The 14,957-nt window shown below is 43.1% G+C and overlaps 1 protein-coding gene across 6 annotated transcripts in view; it reads left to right on the top strand.

The window, feature by feature from the left end:
• TEAD3 (TEA domain transcription factor 3) overlaps positions 1–13,359 on the top strand; it is a 98,114-nt gene extending 84,755 nt beyond the window's left edge. For all 6 annotated transcript variants that reach the window (XM_083621094.1, XM_083621095.1, XM_083621093.1 and 3 more), the window contains 9 exons: positions 201–212; positions 787–924; positions 1,714–1,757; positions 2,753–2,814; positions 4,288–4,421; positions 4,936–5,109; positions 6,545–6,685; positions 7,290–7,442; positions 8,803–13,359. In XM_083621094.1, the coding sequence (XP_083477220.1) occupies positions 201–212; positions 787–924; positions 1,714–1,757; positions 2,753–2,814; positions 4,288–4,421; positions 4,936–5,109; positions 6,545–6,685; positions 7,290–7,442; positions 8,803–8,916 (972 nt within the window). In that variant the 3' untranslated portion in view covers positions 8,917–13,359. The remainder of the gene's footprint in view (positions 1–200; positions 213–786; positions 925–1,713; positions 1,758–2,752; positions 2,815–4,287; positions 4,422–4,935; positions 5,110–6,544; positions 6,686–7,289; positions 7,443–8,802) is intronic.
• The last annotated feature ends 1,598 nt before the right edge of the window (positions 13,360–14,957 follow it).

Raw genomic sequence — 14,957 nt, 5'->3', positions numbered from 1 at the left:
TAAAACAGGCTGCATTAGAAAGCAGCCCGGGACAGATGTAGTTTGTTTACAAAATGAAGTCTGACATCCTGTGATGCTTTGAAGTCCCATTATTGATACCTGTTATGGATTATGCAGACTCTCCCCCTCCCCGCAGTGCCCATTATGACAGCAGAGGTACTAACCATATTTCTTTTCTTTCCTCCCTCCTCTTCACACAGGCTATGAACTTGGTAAGTGCACTACAGTCTTGTTTCTGCCCCATTAAGTGTTCTCTACTTGATGATTGTCTTTATCCTTATGCTGAGTGTTTAATTTTGTTGTATGCTGTGTGCTGTCTTGGTATCTATACTGGTGAAGGAGGGACCATACAGCTTTTAAGTAAATAAATCCCCATGAATAGTATTAGAGAGTGCAGATGAGGTGCAGGGGGTGCTGGAAGAGCAAAATTAATAGCTGAGATGAGCATCTTTTGGAGACTTTGGACACAAAACTGGCTAAACACCAGCACCTTAAATGGATGTTTGTGTTCTCCTCCTTTGATCTGCAGACATGTTGCACTGCTCTAAAGGATTTATTATCTATGACTAGTAAGATCCCTGGAAAAATGAGCTGAGGGGGGGAGCGGAAGTGGCATAAAACAGCTTGCTTGAATGGTTCACTGCTAGTATGTTTTGATAAGTCTGAATGCAGCTAACACATCTGTAAAGTGGCTCACTGTCCCCCATTAATTTGTCTTTAGTGGGCCTTCAAGGCCAGTGTTAGTAACTCTCCCTTCTGCTTCTCCTCTTCTGTCCTGTTTTCAAGGATCAGGTCTCAAAGGACAAGGCTCTGCAGAGTATGGCTTCCATGTCGTCGGCACAGATCGTATCTGCCAGTGTCCTGCAGAACAAGCTCAGCCCCCCTCCTCCACTCCCTCAGGCTGTCTTCTCTGCTGCTCCCAGGGTAAGGGATGTTCCAACACTTTTCCTGCCTGGTTAGGAAGGTCAGGCCCAGAAGGACAGCATGGAGTCGATACTTCTGCAAGACAGCTGCTTCTCTTATAGGGCTGGGTGACTAACGCAGAGATGGTTCCAGAGAGGATATTTATTTATTTACTTATCTGTTGTTGTGTTCCTAACCCAATAGGCTTAGTTTAAATCAGACATCATAAGCGTAATTTACGTATTCCACACCCAACATCCATGTCTCCCTAATTTTCATTTTTGCCCAGTTTACTTAAAAAAAGAAAGGAAAGAAAACCTAACTCATGCTCTTCCTCCCAACACCTTTCACTGTCATGGGAATGGTTCTCCAGTTGTTGTTAAAACTCCTTTGAGACTCAGCTAGCATGGCCAACGTTCAAAGAAGATGGGAGTTGTAATCCAATAACATCTGGAAAAAACCATAGGTTCTCCATCCCTGCCCTAATTCTTCTTATCTCCACATGCCATCAGCACCACCACCAAAGAGTAGCATATCTGACCCACCCTCTCCCGTTAGTGGCTCACAGGAGAATGGAGGACATTTACTGACTTGGTGTGAAACTCCCAGCTGTAGTCTTGACTCTCCTCAGCTGTGTCGTGGGATTTCCACACTGTTCTAAAAAACTGACTAGTCGTTGCCATTCTGTAACAATAAACAACTTAAACAGCCCTTAAACAACTTTTATGAACCTGAACAACAGTAGCTGTGAAGTCAGATGGTAGGAATATGCATGACAATGTTTTCTGTGTTCATTTTTTGTTTCCTCAGTTTTGGAGTGGGCCTATCCCAGGACAGTCTGGACCTTCTCAGGAGTAAGTGAAAAGCAATTGTTAGTTTGGTGGAGAATTAAAAGGTTTAACAGTTAGAGGACGGTACTTGCATAGCATTTCTGAATTGTTCCACAGAAATAGATGCCACATTGTGCAGTCTCTCTCTCTCTCACACACAACTTGATCGCTTATGCCTCCATTTCTTTCATGCATAATTGCATGTGGGGATTGCTCCAATTCAAGTCTCATGTAGGGAAATCATTTATTTGAAAGCTCCTCCATATAGGGCCACACTGGGGGGGGGGGGGGAATCGGAGAGAGAGTTCAGATCAAGACTTCTTTATCTGATGTGGTAGATTTTTGACATTACATGGGGTGGGGGGCGTGTTGGTGTTTCAAATAAACAGTTTGAAACAAATAAACAATTCCTCGACTACATATTGTCAGGGTTTGAAGGATTATCCCAGCTGGTATCTTGAGATTCAAGGGATTGAACCTGCTACCTTCTGCATGCAAAACATGTACACAAATGGCCCTTCCTTTATTTCGCTAAGTCAGCATCTCCAGTGGGGATGCTTCACTGTTCATGCAGCCATAATAAAACGCACTAGAAACTGCAGTCCCATCAACCCTCTTAAAGTAATTACTTTGGGTATCCAGAACCTCCTAAATATATTTGTTATTCTTCATAGGAAACCTCAGAGCAGTTTACAAAATCTAGTTGTGTATAAATTTTATGAAATAATTATAAATAAAATATTTTTATTTTAAAATAAAAAATAAATAATATAGTGGAATGTTTGTTGGTCAGGTTCCTAAAGGTTGGTTACATTAGGCCTGCAGATAGTGGGGAAGGCAAATGAAGGGGAGCCCTGTAATGGCTGGTGGCTGTATGTATATGAGAGGCCACCATAGAGTTACCTTGAGGATTTCTGCAAGACATCTGCCCTTGGAGTAACTTAGGGTGTACGCAGATAACAGGAACATTAACAATTTGACATACTGACTAACATACTTAACACTATTTTGTTTTTCAGCATTAAACCTTTTGCACAACCAGCCTACCCCATCCAGCCACCCATGCCTCCATCACTAGCCAGTAAGTGATTTTGTTTCTCCAACTAACTGATGCTCTGCCTCATAACGTTTTCTTGGCTCCCCTGTCACCACCAGCACCCAGTCCTGTTTATTCATACAGACAGTTCTAGCTGTTTCCTCAGGACCTCACTGAGAGCTTGAACTTTTTTCTTGGCCCAGCCATGATGGTGAATCTCTTTGATTTCATTCATAGAAACTGAATGCCTTATTGTCTGTTCCTTAAGGTTGGTTCTTTCCATCCTTCCATTAGCAGTGATGGTACCTGTAGGTTCTCCCCACCCTCACAGAGCTTTCGAGGTGCAATTTAGATTGGGGGAAAACAGTGCAGTGGAGAGGACTAACCATTTCTCCCTTGCCTGTTGCTGGCCTAATTCAGCCCCCTTCCATGGCACTTGCTAAGCTTTTCAAAAAGAAAAGAGGATGATCTACTCATGGGTTTTCCATCATCTCCCTCTTTGAGTGAGAGGGATTCTACCTTCACATTTGCCTAGGGTGTTTCTGTACGATGGAGATGAAAGCAGAGTTATCATGGACCGCCTTGTCTTCCCAACCATGGTCACATTTTGCTTGCAAGGAAATATGGCAAAAGCACTGAAATAAAATATAAATAAATGCCTCTTTTTACACCTTAGCTGCTTCCAGTTTTTAAAATTTGACTCCGTAAATGATGTTTTGCATTTAATTATTTGAGCAAAGCTTTTTATATTTTAACTAGCCTCTATGCTGCCCTTTGATCCCTTCATATTACCCATAGAATGTCATCTGTGAGAGATGGAAGACAATTTTTGTAGCAGGAAATGATGCAGTCAGTCAGGAAGCCCATGCTCTAAAGTAGAGCTTTCTAAACTCTGTGTCGCAACATGTTACTGTGTCCATTGCAGTGTGTAGGTGTGTTGCGCAAATGCTCCCCGCACTCCTCCTGGGGCTGGAGAGGGGTTGGTTTAACTTCTGGTTTGCTAGTAAAACTGAATTACTGTGTCGTGAGATGATGCATGTCTAAAAACTGTGTCACCAACATGAAAAGTTTGGAAAGCTCTCCTCTAAAGACACCTCCATGGTAGTAGAAGGGTAGCTTTCTGGAATGCTGTAGTATTTGGGAGTTTAAAATTGTATTTTATCTAGGGTCTGCTTCATTCCTCTTTGCTTCATCTGGAGTTTAAGAGATTACACCTTTTTTGTTTACAAACAGTCTTGCTTAACATTCAGGGGAAATTAATCCATTTCAGTTCTCCCATCTTCTAAATGCATGGGCATCCCAGAGCTATTACAAATATGAAATGCTTAAAAATGAAATTTGAATCATTACAATTTCAGAGTGTCCTGTTGCATTATAACTGTCATCTGGGCAATAAGGAAGGAAATAGTCCTTGGCTTCTTGGAAGGATGGGGGAGCATTAAAGGGTTGTCCTCATCTCTGCAGCTGAAACCTCCCCCTGCAGTGCTCAAGAATGTGGCAACACTTTCTTTTTTCCAGGCTACGAGCCCCTGGCTCCTCTCCCACCTGCTGCCTCGGCTGTGCCAGTCTGGCAGGACCGCACCATCGCCTCCACCAAACTGCGGCTCCTTGAGTATTCAGCGTTTATGGAAGTGCAGCGTGACCCTGAAACGGTAACTCTTACGGGGGAAATGTTTGGCACTGCAGGAGCTGGTGGCAATGGTGTTTTTCAGCTCTTACAGTGCATTGGGTCTCTGCAGAAAACTGCCCTCTTTCCTAACCTGCATAAAGCCTGGCATTCACTTACCAGCCCCATGTAATAAATGCTGCCAGAGACTCAAGCTCTGGTCTCCCTGTGCTGTTTTGTGTAATGTAGACACACATCACGTTGGCTGTATTTTTACAGCCCTTTTGTCTGGGCTGGAGTCACCAATGGCATGCAGCTTCCATCAACTCTGGTTATTTTTCATGCTGGCCTGAGCTGTTGGAAGTTGGATCTCAACAACATCTGGAGAAGTTGGCTGCTCCTGGTCTGGATGGTGGTAGCTGGCAATAAGGCAGCTGAGTTTTCCATTTTGCAGTGTCAGCAGGAGTATCTGATTCCCTTTGTCATGGCTGAATCTTTGTAGTGGAGAACGCTGCCTTCCACTCCCACATTTTTTGCCTTTTGTGTTTCCCACCCTACAGTATAGCAAGCACCTCTTTGTGCACATTGGACAGACGAACCCCTCGTACAGCGACCCACTGCTGGAGGCAGTGGACATCCGCCAGATCTATGACAAGTTCCCTGAGAAGAAAGGTGGCCTGAAGGAGCTCTATGAGAGGGGGCCCCAGAATTCCTTTTTCCTGGTCAAGTTCTGGGTAAGAATCATGCAGCCCAAAGCCGAACAATGCCTCTGAAAAAGCCATTATTGGGCACTTCTTCATCGGACAAGGCGGCTAAGGAAATTAGACCAGAGGACCATGGTTACATTATTCTTCTATATGAATGTGGATGTTGTTTGGACGATGGGAGGGGGGATGCTTTCTGGCCTCAGATTCTCCACACAGCAGTGGGCAGTCACATGTTTGATGTGGTTTTGCCTGGCTAATCAGGCTTGACCCAGGCATCTTGGTAGAAGAGCCTAAGGGATATTAAAAATGAAATGAAATCCTGAAGGGGTCTGGGAGAAAGGGTTCATCCTTTAGAAAAAGAGCTGCATTCAATAGCATGTTTTGAGGTCTAAGCAATAGCATGGTATTTTTCTCTCACAAATGTTCATAGAATCATAGACTCTATAAGAGTTGGAAGGGACCCCCGAGGGGCATCTAGTCCAACCCCCTGGAATGCAGGAATCTCAGCTAAAGCATCCATGACAGGTGGCCTTCCAACCTCTGCTTAAAAACCTCCAAGGAAGAAGAGACCACCACCTCTTGTGGGAGTCTGTTCCACTCCCGAACAGCTCCTACTGTCAGAAAGTTTTTTCAAATGTTTAGTTGGAATCTCCTTTCTTGTAACTTGAAGCCATTGGTTCGAGTCCTACCCTCCAGAGCAGGAGAAAACAAGCATGTTCCCTCTTCCATTTGACAGCCCTTAAGATATTTGAAGATGGTTATCATATCTCCTCCCAGTCTCCTCTTTTCCAGGCTAAACATACCCAGCTTCTTCAAGCGCTCCTCGTAAGGCTTAGCTTCCAGATCCTTTATCATCTTGGTTGCCCTCCTCTGAACACATTCAGGCTCCCATAGCACATACTGCAAGACCAGCTGGTGTTTTATATTGGCCTTGCTCTACCATCTGAATTTTTTAATGCCGCTCGGTGGCATTCAGCCTGGTTTGAGCCTCCTTTGGAAATGTGACTTAATATTGCCTAAAAGCTGTCACTCTCCCCTGCCACCAAATCTTAAAAGCTGTTGTCATCCCACACTAAGCATTTTCAGTTCGTCTTCTCAACCCTTAGCTAAAAATACATGAGCCGATGTGGTCCAGCTTGGAATGTTTGTGAGACTTCATTTCAAATTCCATCTCACCTCTGGGCTTGGGGCGAGTCACCTCCATTCTCCATCTACAAAATGGACATAACAGCAAAGAGTGGCAGTGAGGCTGAATGAGATAAGGGTTAGAAAGCAGCTTGCTATTTTTAAATACTTATGTCAATAATTAGCAATATCACCATGAATACACTTCTCTGTTGGCATCTTCGCTCCCCTCAGTGAATGCATCCCGGAACTCTTGGGTCGGAGACCTCCACGCCCCAAGCCGAAAGCCACAATCCGTACTTGATTTATAACACCTCCTTCCTTGCATTTGCTCTAGGCGGATCTGAACAGCACCATTCAGGATGGTCCTGGTGCTTTTTATGGCGTAAGCAGTCAGTATAGCAGTGCAGAAAACATGACCATCACAGTCTCCACTAAAGTGTGCTCCTTTGGAAAGCAAGTAGTTGAGAAGGTGGAGGTGAGTCCTGCGCTTCCTTTGGGTGTGTTACCAGCAGGAAGGGAATGTTGCAGAGTGGGTGAAGAGCATAGCAGTTAATGTGGGACTGGAAGTTAAGTTCTTGGGAAGAACGTACAGCCCAAGGAGAAAGTGCTTTGAGACACTTTAAGTGCTAACAGTACATGTGTAATAAGTAGCAATGCATGCGTTATCAGAATGTCAGTATAGTCCTCTCTTCCTTTCCCCCTGCTGCTTAATTAAGGATAATTAGGGTGTGCCACCTCCCCAGTTCTCCTACACAAGGCTTGAATGCCATTCGATACACAATAATAAATAAATTAACAAATCTCTCTCATATTATTGCACCTTCAGTGACTTCTTTGTTAGGGTCTACAGTGGTACCTCGGGTTACATATGCTTCAGGTTACAGACTCCGCTAACCCAGAAATAGTGCTTCAGGTTAAGAACTTTGCTTCAGGATGAGAACAGAAATCATGCAGCAGCAGCAGGAGGCCCATTAGCTAAAGTGGTGCTTCAGGTCAAGAACAGTTTCAGGTTAAGAACAGACCTCTAGAACAAATTAAATTCTTAGCCACTGTATACCTTATCGATGCTTTTTCTGCAGACGGAATTTGCCCGGATGGAGAACGGACGGTGTGTGTACCGAATCCATCGGTCCCCCATGTGCGAGTATATGATCAACTTTATCCATAAACTGAAACACCTTCCAGAAAAATACATGATGAACAGCGTCCTGGAGAATTTCACCATCCTGCAGGTAAATGACATTTTCCTTCCATCCTGAATCCTTTCCAGCTGGTGCAAGGAGTAACTTCTCCTTCTGGATGTTCATAGTAGACTTTTCATGGCTGAAGAAACCAACTGGATAGTTTCAGATTTGGTCATACTTGGAGTAAAAACCCATTGAAATAAATTGTACAAGTTAGGTCAATGGTTTCAATGAGTTTACCCGTAAGTATGACTAAATCTGGGCCTGTAGCAGCAAAAGCAGACCCCTTCATCTGCCCCACTTGTAATAAAACCTCTCTCCCCCCTACAGCTACAAGCAGGTGCTGTATCTCTCCAATGGTTTGACTTTAGGCACACTCTTCCATTGTCCCCCAAGACAGATGGGTGCCAATAACAAGGATCCGACCAAAATAACAATTGCATTCCTTTCCTCCTGTTGTTTTTTATTCTACCTTTCAATGTCATGCTCATCATCTGCTTTCAAGAAGGCAATGGTTTGTCATGAAGACATTTCTTATGAGGAAAATATTTTGTTCAGCACATGTGAGATTCTTTGGCAAGGACAAGCTCATGTAGTCTGTTCCTCATTTAAAGTGCTATCCTGCCATCCATTATATGTGTTGGCTCAGTTGAGTAACTTGCTGCAGTCCTTAATCCCCACTTCAAAATATTTTTATTTGATCAGATGGGCATTTGTCTCATCCTTGCAAGTAGAGAGGAGGTTAATTTTACCAGTGTCTTAGATTCATTCTCAGGTGCAGAAGAGTGGTAACGTTATCTTCACCACTTCGCAGGTTATAGGCAATCCGTTAAAAGTTACCACTTAAATCTTAAATCACTCCTGTCTTTAGAATTGTGGCTTTGATTTTTGAGATTTTGTAATTCATCAAATAAGTCCTACTGAAATCAAGTGGATAGATGGGAAAAGGAAAGAAGATTGAAATAATATTTTGTACTTGGGTGCAGATAACTACATCTGTATTATGCTTGTTGTTTGTGATGTGTATGGTTAAATTGCAACAGGGAAAGGATCAATCTTCTGCTTCCATATTTTAAAAGAGGCGGTGGCTATTGAAATAAGCGTGCCCTTTGCAGCTGTTGCAATTTCCACCTTCCTCTCAAATCTCATTTCCATTTTGTGTCATGACTCTTTAGATAGTGATGTGCAAGCCACTCTGGGACTCCCTTTTCGGATGAAGAGTGGGATACAGTAATTTTCTAAAGGAATAAAGTACTCAGCTTCTGTACCTGAGTACAAAATACAGTATAAGAGCTCGTACTATAGGAACCCAGCTCAAAAAACTATGCCATTTCTCTGGTCTCAATGTCTGACTTTCCCAGTCCATCTTCCCGTATCTCACGGTATGTGTGTGTTCTTCTTCCCTCAGGTTGTTACGAACAGAGATACCCAGGAAACCTTGCTCTGCATAGCCTTTGTTTTTGAGGTATCCACCAGCGAGCACGGAGCCCAGCATCATGTGTACAAGTTGGTCAAAGACTAGAGGCCCCCTTGGGGTGACCGGGCAATTTGAGGAAGAAGAGAAGAAGTCTTGTCAGAGAAGCCACCCGAATAGGATGCCTTGACACAAGTCTTTTGAAAAATGAACACACAACACACACACAAAAAGCAATGCCAAAAAGACTGTATCACAATCACAGATGTTTTCTACTTAGGAACAATTTTTTTAAAAAGAAAAAACAAGCAGAAAAGAAAAGCATGACAGGAAAGCATATAAGAGAAGGAGAGCTGTATCTGGAGGCAGCAAGGAGGAGGACTGTTCATGGGGGCTTGGTCATCAGGATTTCAGGAGACATTGGCGCCAAGGCCTGGTACCTCTGGATATCTCTCCCGTCACACAACACTAGAACAGCATCTAGTGAAACGAGACTGCCAACTACTTCTTAATACCTGGATGTGCCTATATATCCCGTGCCAATTTGTCCTCAAAACCTGGGTGGTTTCATTTAGAGAAAAGCGTTCTGAGAGGGCTGCTAAGGATGTCTGTTCTGGGAAGGGATGGGGAATCAGATGCTGCCTTGTTTAAGTGACCGATCCCACTCTGCTCGAGACACCGACAAAGAAGAGGAAGAGTTTTCTTTCATCTCTTGACGCAGGCTGCGTGCAGAGCCAGCACAGGGAATTGGCAGCTTGCGTCATGTGGCACACATGCCACCCATGGGTTAATTGCAAGAAAACGATTTTGTTCCAACATTTCCCTGGGCATTTTCTATTGCAGGATACGGTGGTGGTGGGAGGGCGCCAGGAGTTGATTATGGCAGGAATGTGGCGCTTTTACATCCATGTCCCAGATGTTTGGATAATAGACGGGCGTAGGGTTGCAGGATCGTGTGTGTGTGTGCGCATGCGTGTGCCAACAAGAAATGGAGAAACTTAAAGATATCTGTCTGTGGGATGTTAAAAGGTTAGAGTATGTATTAAGAGGAAGGAGGGGTGCTCAGCTGGAGGAGAGCAATTCAGGAAATCATAGATTTGGAGATTTGCATAGATTTGCAATCATAGGGTTGCAGATAAGCAGGCTGACTCCAGGTGAGCAATGAGATGACTGGAAAAATATTAGGGCTGGCTAAGGTTGAGTAACTTGGGGGGGGGGGGGAAGAATCTGAATTTGTTTGGGATTTTTAACCAGCTCTCAATGGAGCATTATTATTACATCTGCCATGTCAAAAACAGCATGGGATAAGCTTAGACCAAAGTTCTTGCTGCCTGGGCATTGTTCTGGTAAGGTATTAATTTCCCTTCTGCTTCTCTGTTCATCTGTGGTAGTCATCCAGGAAAGGGCATGATCTAAATATCACAATGCAAGTCTTTCCTCTGGATTATGTACTTCCCACCTAGGATATCTTTGTGGAGGCTGCTAAAAAAAAACACCAAAGCGAAAATTGCGTATTCTGGCAGCCTAAACCCAAGGAGGTGCTGAAAGATGAAACAAAGTACAATATGTCATACAGAATCCCTCTTCATTTGAAAGCTGTACTGTTTGCTGTTGGAAATGCTGAAGAAAGTTTCTGTGTAGGGTTTAAGTATAAACATGAGCCCCTATACCTTAAGCTTGGAGACTAAGACAGTGGGCTTATGATTTAAATTGGTGCTTATAGGAATCCTGTTACATGAACAGTGCCAAGATATCAGTAACCTCACTGTACGTGGCACCTCCAGGGCTCAGGCCCATAGGTTTCAGCTATACTTTGTCTAAATGCTAGTTTGTAGTTTTAAATAATAGAGGAACTAACAGAATGTAATATTTGTGCCTTCCTACCTTTCTTTTTTACCATTGAACTTTTTTCTGTTTTGTCCTTCAGCTTTCCCCTGGCCACATGGTGATTTGTTTGCTTTTAAGTTGGTTGATTTTCATTTTTTAAGAAAATTCTCCTTGCTGCTCCATCCTTTCTTTAGTCTGGTATACTCTTACTCAACCCACTCAGACTAATCTCCACCCTGTGCTGCCATGGGCCTGGTGAGATTCCTATGGAGAAGCCTCAAAACATTGGAAAAGGTGCAATACAATGCAAAAGAAAAAGAAAAGCCATTTGCAAGCAAGGAGAGAATTTGAGGTTTCCACTTCTACGAGGAAATTGGAATGCACAGACTTGAGTTTGCAGTTACATTTTTTTATGCTTGGGGTATTTGACTATAGCTTTAAATGGAGGTTGGCCCCCAGTGCATAGTTCTCAAGGCTGGTTGAGTTATTTTGGCACCTGAGGCAGAAAATCCCACAGGTGCATCTTCCCACCCCTGGCAATAAATACTATAGTAACTTCACATGTTTCTGCCGTTTTCATGACACCTCAACACACCTGCCTGAGGAGACCATTTCACTCTACCTAATGCTAGGAGCAGACCCAATTTGTAAGAAGAGATTTCACCACCAGGATCATTTTCATAGTGGTATCAAGATTTGTGCAAAGAGATTCCCAAAAAGACAGTGGAAGGGAGCTAGGAATTCAGAGTGTGTTGGCTGCGGGCAAAAATGTCTGTTAAAAACAGATTGTGGTGACGCTGAAGTACTGGGTGCCTTTCATTGGAACATAAGGGTCAGGTTAAAATTTAGAGCTCCTCCCTTCTCCGTTGTCTGCCTTAAAAGGTAGGAGATAATGTAATGGAGATGCCTCGTAAAGTCTTGATGTCTGGCTTTTCATAACTGACTTGGGCCTCTCCTTCAGGCCTGGCCTGTATCACCACTGCATTGTTGATTTAGCACCCATGTTTCGACTGTGGATGAAGGACTAGGTACAAAGGCATTGGGCTAACTCAAACTTAAGTCTGGCTAACACAGACTAAGAATGTTCCCAGGATCCTTCGGACTGCCGTTTGAGTACAACATGCAGCTGAGAGGTGACACCATGAGAACAACTGACAGAATTGTTTCCCAGCTTTTTGAAGGACATTTATAATTAATGTAATAATTTTTTTCCTGTGAAGTGTTTTTAATTGATGCCACCCAAGAACTTCTGGAAAACTCCACTAGAATGTTAAAATGAACACTCCTCTGTGTGTTATGTGGAACCCCCGAGGTGGTAACGCTAAGGGGAATGGTACGTGGGGACTGGTTTGGTAGAGCAGCAAGTCACAAATTGCTCAGGAACAGTGCCTTATCTTGCAACACATGTTGCCCTCTTGGGGGATGAGCAACAGGTGCAGAAAGTTCTAAAAATCAGTTGTAATCTAAATTCAGGTGAGCACATCCTCTACCCCCTGCCTCCAATGTGATAATCCTACTGCATTGCCTCTGGCAAAGCTGATGGTCTCATGCATCTCTGTGTGTGATGTTTTGGGCAAGCTGGTCTCTCTAGTGCCACAACTCTTTCTCCAGTGTATTATTACTCTTAGGAAGAACTGGCTACTTTGTAAAAGCCAGCTTGAAGTTCAGGTACGTTTCTGAGACCCCTGTGTATTGGGCGGGGGGAGAGGTACAGCATCCTTGGAACTGAATCACAGTTATTGCTATTCTAGTGGGAGGAGGTAGAGTTAAAAGAGACAGGATGTTGAATTGCTTATGATTACAGCCAGAGCCTCTGCAGCTGTAAGGAGAGGAGAGCTGGCTAGTTTATATGTAGCATGTTTATTTTCATTCCTAGATCAAAAACTCTGGGAATTAAGGTTAAAACCTTCCCTGTTCTCCTTAACCTATGTACAATAGAATTCCCTTTTCTGCTAAACATACTTTTTTAAGGGAGGGCATATATAAACCCCTGGGGCAGAGACTTCAGTGTACAACATGGGGAAAGTGGAGCAGAGCCTTAGTCTTGCCTAAACCCCAACTTTCTTATATAAAAACTGTTTCTTGTATTTTATCCACAATCTTCAACCCAGCTGGAGCCTTTGAAATAAACCTCCTCCAAAACTGGCCTATGTTACATTTCTCATCTTTCCCCTTTTCAGTCCTTCCATGCCATACCATTCTTGCTTTCAGTGCAACATGTAGTTAGATCCATTCCCCAGCCTTCCTGCTTGTAGAATCCCCTGCGCAGGCCACAAGTCTGTGAGCACAAATAGACCTACAAACCACTGCCCACCTGGGTGTCCCTCAGAGAATGGCAGCAAGGCTAAAGAAACGCCAGCTTCACGAATCTCTTAGTTGGACATAATACTGGTACCCAAAAACTCAAGTCACCAAGTCTCATGTCACCCCACATCCCATGTATTTATGAATTTCACATGAAGTACTGTTTTATTTTTTTAAAGACTTTGTAAAGCTTACCAGGGTTATGGTCACCTTTTTTAGAGCTCTGTCAGTCCACATTGTAAAACCATTTTTATGTATTATATTTTGTGTATTTTTTTTTTAATCCAGCTGTGATGGGTTGTATCATATATTGTTGTGTTTACTGTATGTCCATCTTCAAGTAGATGAGACAGTGGAGCTTCTAGAAAGCTATGGTCTGCTGAAAACTATTAAACTTATTTGTTCATGGGTTGGCTCAAACACCTGTTCGCATTCTTCCCTTTATTTTCTCTTGTATGTTCATGAGCATTGCACCAGCAATAAGAAGCTGCAGTTGGATCCACCTCATCAGCCCCTATCAGCAGAAGTCCTCCACAGGGACTTGTGCAACTGGCCACTCTCCTCCCCATGTGCTCCCCCCACGTCCTCTAAAATTGGAGGAGGAGTGTCAGGAAAAATTCCACATGGGGAGATGGTGCGGCGTATCATTCCACCTGAGAAGCTGGATGCTTGCACAGATTGAACAATGAGAAGAGTGCAACTTTTAATTCCACCACTTGTCCATAATGTTTTACCAGGCCATAATCTACACTGGTCTATGTATTTATATAAGTCTACAATCTCACTGGGTGAGTGGGGGATTTTGTATTGCATTCAGCCTTCATTTGTGTAAATAGCTGTTTTAAAAAAATAATAATCGTGTTTAACATCTGCTTTGTGACTGTGAAGTTATGACTGGTAGGATTTCAGGCCTGGCTTTCATACTTGGGAGTTAATTTGCTGAACCCAGTTTGGAAGCAATACTACTGTGTTCAGTCCAAACGTACTTTTCTTTTCCGAAGCTTAAAGAACTGGCACTCCGTGAAGTCATCAAGAAGCTTTCCCAATCCCCAAAGCAATTTGCACTGTTTTGTGAACGTGTTCTGTTTTAAACATTTAAAAACTGCCAGCTGCCCAAAGGGAAATCGCAATGCTCACAGCTGAGCTGGAGTTTTGACAGACAAGTAAGCCAGTGAATCTGGCAGATTGCAAAGGTGTGAGGGATAGGCTCACAGCTGTTCTTCATATGTTCTTCATTTACCCCTTCTCGAAATGGAAGCCATGTATATTTTACAAAACGTATGTTTGTGTGGGTGTGCGAAATAAATAGAAATGTGTTTGGATAATAATACATATTAGCTTCAAAGTATGCAGTTACAAGTGTGACTGGTTGCATTGAGATGATCCTCTGTGGGCTTGACTACTTTCCTCCCCTCACAGATGTACATTAGTTTAATCAAGCCATATTTTGCCACTTGCATGCAACTATAGAGTTTGAGTGAGCCATCCAAATTAGAATTTTAAACTAGTTTGATCCTGGTTTATTAAGGCTTGCTGAAACCATAGATTTTAGGCTGGATGTAATAGCAATCCATGGTTTGATTAGAACAGGGAGTAATGCAGAAGCTGTTCTCAAAAGGGGAAAAAGAAAGTGGGGAAGAAGAGAGCCCTCAAGCATATGATTTGTTCCTAATCCTCCAAACCATGGTTTGAATGCAGACAGTGTCATGGAATTTCACTGTTGGAATATCTGAATTTTACTGTTTGCTCCCTTTGACTAAAGTGGTGGTATGAGGGTTTATTCATATGTTTATGTTCACCTTGAACGATAAAACAGCCACTCTGACTAGCTAAAGTATGAACTCTGCTGCTTTGAATCAACTCTCAGTCAACAGATCAAACAGTACTTATGGTCTTGGTATGGGGGAGTGACAAACAGGTGCCAGCAAAGAGAGAGATTAAGAATATGGATTCTTAGGTTTCAAGCAACCCAACTACCGGTATGTCTTTGCATAAATGGGCACAGGAATAAAGAAATA

Source organism: Podarcis filfolensis (assembly GCF_964270895.1).
Source record: "Podarcis filfolensis genome assembly, chromosome: 6".
NCBI lineage: Eukaryota > Metazoa > Chordata > Lepidosauria > Squamata > Lacertidae > Podarcis > Podarcis filfolensis.
Note: the sequence above shows the minus strand (reverse complement) of the source record. Positions and strands in the feature narration are given on the sequence as shown.